Raw genomic sequence first — 7,647 nt, 5'->3', positions numbered from 1 at the left:
CCTATCTCTTCTTCTTCTCCTTCTCCTCGTGTTGATCGGCCTTGTATGGAGGAAGTAACAACACTTGAGAGCTCCGAGCCAAGAGAAAGCCTCGCGTCTCTCAAGACGGCAGATACTCTCCCCTGTCATATACCTGGGAGTAGCAGTCAAGGTCTATCTGTTGGCGAAGAAGATCTTCTCCAGCATGGGCTTTCTCTCTCTTCTTCTTCTTTTGTCTCACCCTCCTCGTGTATAGAAGAGGAAAGAGATGGCGAAGAGAGTGCGGGGAGCCCGCTATGCACGGAAATGGCTTGAAGCTGAAGGAAGAAGAAAAAGTGGCGATGGGGGAGTTCCAGGAAGAGAAGTGACTCTGTTTGCTTAGAGAGAGAGATAAGAAGAAGTGACGAACATCGCAAAGATTCGAGGAAAAAGAGAGGCGGCAATCGTGTAGAGAACCTCCCTAACGTGCGAGTCTTTGAAGACGACGAAGAAGAAGAAGGAGCGAAGATATCATGATAAAGGGAGAGAACACCTACATGTTTCTCAAAGGATGACTGTAAGAGAGATAGATAGATTAAAGACAGATAGATTAACGATACATAGAGAGATAGAAAAGAGATAAAGAGATTGAAGTCGACGTAGAGACTTTTATGTCGATGATCTCTCTGTGTGATAGTTGAGATAAAGAAGAAGAAGAAGGAGGGGATCGATCGATTCTTCATAGACCAGAGAGAAGGTGACGATGTGTCGGGTTCTCGTCTTCTTGTATAGAGAGAGAGGGAGAGAAGAAGAAGAAAGCGATAGGGCTTCTAGCTCATTCCTTGAGGGCATGAAGAGAGTATTTCTCTTTTTCTCTTCATCCTCTCGATGTGTGAGAGAGGAGGGAAGATCAAGAAGAGTCAACGAATGTGCAAGTCGCCCCAGAAATCTCTTGTAGAAGTTGTCTTCTTCTTCTTCTCTTCTTCCTCTTCTTCTGTGCTCCTCCTGATCTTCTGGCACAACACGTGGGGATGGTATCGCACAGATAGATAGCCACGAGAAAGAAAGAAAAAGAAAGAAGGAAACGTTTTCCTCGCGCACGAGAGAAAATGTACGCGGCCCCTAGAAGTCTAGTGAAGGCAGAGAATCTTCGTGAGGAAAAGGAGGCATACACCTTTCTTTCTCACTCTTTCTTTCCTTCTTTCTTTCTCACTCTTTCTTTCTTTCTCTCCCAAGAAAACATGTTCCTCATGCACATAGAATGGAGATACATGAAAGGGGTAATTCTTCAAAATAGCTTGGCTCTCTTCTTTCTTCTACCTCTGCGAAGAATCTCTTCATAGAACTAGGCTCTCTACAGAGGTGTATAGATTCAAGATATACAGATAGATGAAAGAGAGATATCCAGTTAGGAGATGCATAGACAGATAGTACGTATCAAGGCAGTTGCCTTCGTTCTTCTTATTTTTGTCTCTGTTTGCTTTCTCTGAAGGTATGTAGCGGCTTGTCTCTCTTCCCATCATTACCGGGGTGTCTGCGGTAACGAAGATCTACGCTATAAATCTATCTCTTTCTATGCATATACAGATACATACAGACATAGATTGCATATAGATATATATATGGGTCTATATACTTGCTGAAGTGATGCGTATAGAGGTGATACAATGAATGAATGCTTTAGCTTCCTTATGAAGAGAGTTGATCTTTACGACAATAGTAATTATAAAGTGAGAGATGCGTACCCAGCCAGCGGTCGTTCTTGTCTTCCTCTTCGTTTCATGAAAGGAGAGGATGAAGCTTCTCTTTGCTTGCCTTCTACTGGTACGGGGAGGGGCCGGGAAGCTCCTTCTTTGGTAGGGAAGAATATATATATAGAGAGAGGCTAGGATCTCTCGTTGTTTTCTCCTTTTTAAGAAGATAGATCATGCTGAAGTGTGGGTAGGAGATCTTCTCTTCTCGTCACTGTCTTCCTTCGAGTCTCCTTTAAAACACTAGGAGGACAGAATGCAGCGGTCGTATGAGGAGACGATCACGGGAGATGAATGAAGACGGCCTAGACTTGAAAGAAAGAAGATTTTCCAAGAAAAGGAAGGAATGAGAGAAAGATGCTCTCTCTCTCTTCTCTCTCTCCGTCTTGTTGATAAAGTCCTGCTGACGTTTCTCCCAATGAAGATGAGACAACAACAAGAATGAGTGATAGTGACCAAAGTGTTGTCGACAAGTCACAGTGTATTGTGCAGCTCATCGTGTATGGGGAGGGAGGAGGTGTATATACACCGCAGATTCACCTGGTAAGTCTTGTTGTGATTTCCCGAGAGTCTTTCAAGAAAAGGAAGGAGAAATATTTCTCTACAATGACTTCACTTTCACTGAAGATGAAGAAGGAGATGAAATGTGTTTGTTGGTGTACATCGTACAGCCTCTCTTCATGGGGTGTATGTGGAGGTATCAGGTGTATGTACACCTGAAACTCGGCTGTTGAACGCCCCTGTAGCCCCTCCTTCTCGTTTTCATGAGAGGCTTTTGAATTGCCTTCTCCAAAAGCTACTTCGGTTTTCGTCTATAAAGTCCGTCAGGGCGTCTATCATCAGTTCTTCTAGCAATCCCTCCTTCTTCCTATCACTACCGATAGATATCCATCTGCCTTCAATACATCTATCATGACTCTAACGTGAATCCATCTGTCTTTCTCTGTCCCGAATCACTCTGTTCATCTCTACTCCGTCTATCTTTAGCAGTCTATTTATATCGGGAAGTACCCCCAGCAGATTCAAGGGGCTTCATATTGCTTTGTAGGCAACTGAAGGAAGGCCCCTTTCGAGAAGAGAAAGAACGAAGAGGCGAAGAAGAGAAGAATTTGTTTGATCTCCTCAAAAGCAAAGCCATCTCATTTTTCACACGAACGGTCATCCCCCATCCAAACAGAAAAGATGTCTGAAATAGAACACAAAAAGTAACTTCTTTCTCTCTCTCTCTCTCGGTTTATAGAAATGACAGAAATGAAGACGGACAACAAACGAAAGAGTGGAGGAGACAACGAAGAAGAAGAGCAAATCTATCTATCTTCCTTCTTCTTCCCCCCCCCCTCTCTTCTTTCTTTCTCTCGGAGAACAAGAAGAAGGATGTCTTTCATCCCTCCATACAATTCAAATCTACAGACAACTCTTGACCTCCCAAGTCAAGGTTTAGCGTCTATCTTTAGATCCTTCTCTTTCTCTCTTCTCTTTCTTCTTTCGCATTCTCTTGACCTCCCTTTTCTTCTTCTTTTCCTCTTCCGTTCGTGTGTCTACTCCTTTGAAGCTATCCACACACATCTAGGGAGACAGGAAGCAGACTCCTTGCCTCGCCACGTATGTGTATAGACATGTTGATAGAGAAGAAAGAAGAGACAAAGAGAAGCCGATCACACAATGCAAGAGAAAGGAGAGAGAGAGAAGGAGGAGGAGAGCAAAGGAGAGAGAGACACTCAAGAGACAAACGAAGGAAAAATAAAAAAAAAGCTCGAGGACAAGCCTAACTCTAATCGCTAGCCCGCCTCTCCCTCACATCTCCGTGTCTCGTCTCTCTCTCGAATATCGATGCATGCATGCATGCAGTGGTCAATGTACACTCCAAATCATCACCTCCATCCTCATAGAAGGCGAAGAAGATGATAAGAAGAATGATAAGGAAAAAAGATCAAAGCCAAGAAGAAAGGCAGATGTTTATTTTACAAGAGAGAATCCTGATAGAGCAAAGTTCCCCTCTCTGTATCAAGTCCTTCGCCTAGAGAAGGGACAGCTGGATGAAGAGATCGATACATAGACAGATACATAGATAGATAGCTCATCACAGCCCTAGTCCTCTAGATGCTACGTGAAAGAGACATATGCATATGTATATGTACGACTTCTACTAGCATAACAATAGTAGCAATTACCTCTCCAACTACAACAACAACTACTATTCGTGCAACGATTCTTATCTCTTGTTCGTTTATGACCTCGACTGCTTGAAGCTACATTTTCATCTCTTCGATTGGAGATGAAAGAAAAGACAGAAATTTTCTCACGCCTTCTCTCTCTCCCTCTTTCTGCTCTTTCTCTTCTTCTCTGACAAAAAGAACGGCTTCACTTCCTGACATAAGGGCCTCTTTCTTTCTTTCTAACTCTTCCTTTCTTTCTTTCTTTCTTTTCTTCTTCATCTTCTTTCAATCAATGAGAAGACCCGCCAAGAAGTAAAACAGACAAGACAGAAAAAGTAGAAGAAGAAGAGGAGAGAGAAAGAAGAAAAAGAAGCAGCGGAAATGGAGTTTGACCTCTTCTTTCTTACCGCGATGGTGGATGAGTATGGATAGAGCCATGGAGACGTAAATAGGAGAAGAATGGAGAAGGGAGAGAGAGGGATAAAGACCCATGAAACACGAAGGAAAGAAAAGACAGAAAGGAAACGTGATTTGAAAGGGGAAATTCTTCTACTTCATTACTAGTCATTATCTACTCCCCTTCTTCATCCAAAAGACCGATACACATACATACACATACATACATATACATTTGTATCCACATATACACATAGATACCTATGTATGTATGTATAGCATGTTTCCTACTCTGTTGATGAGACAGATGATAGATTGACGATAGAGAGTGAACGTCTCGTCTCTATCAGTCACGTCTATCAGTTATCTCCCCCATACACACATGCATGCATACCTACACGTACATTCGATCTCTCTCAACGATCTTCATCCCCGCACATATAATACATACATAGACATACACCTATACATATCCATCTGTATATGAATACAAAGGTAGATAGATTCCACAGAGATACATACCCCGTCACTAGTCTGATGAGAATCTACACGAAATTCACACACTTATGCCATATATACAGATATATAGATAGCTAGATACATATGTATCTATATACATATGTATATAGATACATATGTATATAGATACCATCGTAGATGTCTGTATTGAAATGATTGAATAAGAGAACCCCCTATCTTTCGCAAATAGATAGAAATAGATCTCTATACATATACAAATATAAAATACATAAGGAAGAGATAGGCAGATAGATGGATCTAGATAAGTTAGGGAGGAATTTCCTTCTTTTTGATGAAAATTCTCCACGGGTTTGGCACTGCCCTGTCTGGTCTCTTCCCCCTCCCTCCTTTTGCTTTCCCAGACTCCAGACATCTCTCCTCCCCTCCTCTCTCTTCTTTTCTTTCATATCGGAATTTCTTTGTGAAGTTCATACCATCGCCATGTCCCTACTATCGACTATCTTCTTCTTCTTATCTCCTTTCTTCTTCTTCTTCTTCTATTCTTTGAATATGTCTCGCGACCCACTTTGTCAAGATCTCTCTGGTCTAGCTTCGATACCACCCTTGGATTTGGGACCGTCTTCATCTTTCTCTTTCTGAAAGGAACGAAATTCCCGCTTTCCTACCGCTCTTCTTCTTTTCTTGTAGAGATCTTTCTCCATTCTCTTCTTCACTCCTCTTCGTTTGTTCTTTCTCTTCTTCGAAATCTTTTCTTTTCTCCTTCTCCCTCTTCGTCTTCATGATAAAATTTCAAACTCTTGTTTCTTTCTTCTTCTTCGTCTTCTTCAGCTGTATGTACACCACCGCAAGAAGGGGGGAAGGCGATCGCATGCACCGCCGCTGTCATATGTGAACAGGCCGCCATGATGTGAGACATAGCACAAGGATTCTGATAGACACACCTCGTAAACCAACAAGGGGGAGAACAAGAAGAAGAAGAAGAAGAAGAAGAAGGAAAAGAAGAAGAAAGATGAGGCTGTGAAAGAGAAGAAGGAGAAGAAAGACCTTGGGGCAGAAGAGCCCCCCCCCTGCCTTCTTCTCCTTCTCTTTCTTGGCTTGTTCTTTCTTCAATTCTTGTGTGTTTGCATCTATCGTCTTCATCTTCCTCCGTCTTTTCCTGTTCATCCTCTTTTCCCCTCACCCTCCTCTCCCATTCTTGAGAAGAAGGAAAAGACCAAGAAGGTTTCTCTTCTTTCTCCCTTCTCTCCAGCATCCTCATGCCGCAGTCGCCTCTCTCAGAGAGATGAGACGCGTCATACACACTGCATGGCAAGGAGAAAGAAGAACAAGAAGAAGAGTGACGGAAAGGCGTTTCCGCATGAAGACAAGAGGGGGGTGAAGAAGAAGAAGATGATGATGCATGCTGCTCAGGATGAGACTGACAATGAGATTCTTCAACGCAAGACGAGGAGCACCTCCATGCATATGTCGTGACAAGACCAAAGATCAAGCGATGGAATTCCAAAGTTAGAAAAGGAAAGGCGAGAGCAGCAGACGCCGCAAACATCCCTCCTGCTGCATAGGGCGCAAGTAAAGACAGGGTAAATAGGTCATTCGCAGTAAAGCATGACGCGGGGGAAGAAGGAGATGAAGAGGAAGAAGATGGAGACGAAGAAGAAGAAGAGGAAGAGGAAGCATGCTTTGAGAAGGATGAATAAGGAGATGAAGAAAAGAGAGAAGAAAAGAGATAAGGAAAGGGCAAGAAGAGAGGACACCACGGAGAAGACGTCGAATAGGCATGCTGAAGAGAAGGCGAAGATCCCGGGGAAATCTTGGGGGGGGGGGGCTCTTGCTTGTCGTGTCTTTCATCTGTTAGATCGACGTGCGGGCGAGGAGAGTGTAGAGAGAAAGAACGACAGCAGTTGCAAGGAGAAGGATGGGGTGAACAGAAAGAAGAAGAGAGACGGCACGGGATGTCTTCGCTTGGAAACAGAGAAGAAGAAGAAGACTGCTTATACGAGACTAAGGTGTTGTGACTGCCAGGGAGAACATCGAGAGACAGATCCGGAGACAAAGAAGAAGAAGAAGAAGGAAGAAGATGAGTACATGTCATGTTGGGAGGAGGAGCAGGAGGAGAAGAAGAAGAACAGGCAAGTTGTAAAGGTAGAGAAACTTCTGGAGGTGAAGAAGATGAAAGAGCTATGCCGTGGCATCTCAAAGAAGAAGAGGAAGAGAAAGGAGTGTAGATCGATGGATGTGCTCCTCTCCCTCCTCTCGTACCAGAGCCTGGTTGAGGAGGATGGCGAAAGATCTCTTTTACATGACGAGCCTGGATGCCCTCCTTCCTCCATTCTTCTTCTTTTTCTTCTTCGTTTGCATGACTTTCTTCCTCTTCTGTCTTCTCCATCGCATCTCCCCCTTGCTCGTATGGTTCATTTCCCCTCACTTTCTTCTTTGCTGCATCTTTACACGGTGGTCTGGTCACGACACCTTCTTCGTCTTCTTCTTCTTCTTCTCGAACAGTTGGGAGAAGAGACGAAACATGATGAAGAGAAGTAGATCGCTCATCAAGAGAAGAAGACGAAGAAAGAGAGGTTCGGACGAGAGAAGGTGAAGAGAGATGGCGTTCTTTCGAGTCTGCTTTACAGAAGGCTATGTGTGTTGGTCTTTCTTGATCTTTCGTTTTAGATGCTTCAGCGATGTCTTCTCTGAGATTGACGAATCGAAGCTTCTCTCTCTCCTGTTCTTCTTCTACTTTTCTGTCCTTTCTATCTTCTTTCTCTTGCTCTTCTTCTCCCTCTTGTCGAGAAGTGAGAGGGAAATAAGAAGCATGACGCGAATGTCTTGCATCTTGCCCGAGAGATAGAACACTCGGGGGGGGGGCCGGCAACCTAGATATCGACACTACAGAAGAAGAAGAAGAAGGA

The 7,647-nt window shown here is 43.6% G+C and overlaps 2 protein-coding genes across 2 annotated transcripts in view; one reads left to right on the top strand and one right to left on the bottom strand.

The window, feature by feature from the left end:
* Positions 1-13: 13 nt before the first annotated feature.
* CSUI_002502 (uncharacterized protein) lies at positions 14-2,497 on the top strand. The gene has a single exon (XM_068062702.1). It carries the CDS (start codon positions 2,151-2,153, stop codon positions 2,427-2,429), a length of 279 nt encoding a protein of 92 aa, XP_067925325.1. The 5' UTR covers positions 14-2,150; the 3' UTR covers positions 2,430-2,497.
* A 2,454-nt stretch (positions 2,498-4,951) lies between these two features.
* CSUI_002501 (uncharacterized protein) overlaps positions 4,952-7,647 on the bottom strand; it is a 6,050-nt gene continuing 3,354 nt past the window's right edge. Inside the window, exon 5 of the mRNA XM_068062701.1 lies at positions 4,952-7,624. Within this exon, the coding sequence (XP_067925324.1) occupies positions 5,451-7,624 (2,174 nt within the window). The 3' untranslated portion in view covers positions 4,952-5,450. The remainder of the gene's footprint in view (positions 7,625-7,647) is intronic.

Source organism: Cystoisospora suis, assembly GCF_002600585.1.
Source record: "Cystoisospora suis strain Wien I chromosome Unknown contig_1046, whole genome shotgun sequence".
In the NCBI taxonomy this organism is placed as follows: domain Eukaryota; phylum Apicomplexa; class Conoidasida; order Eucoccidiorida; family Sarcocystidae; genus Cystoisospora; species Cystoisospora suis.
The sequence above is the reverse complement of the archived record's forward strand: the minus strand, read 5'-3'. Positions and strand labels throughout refer to the sequence as shown.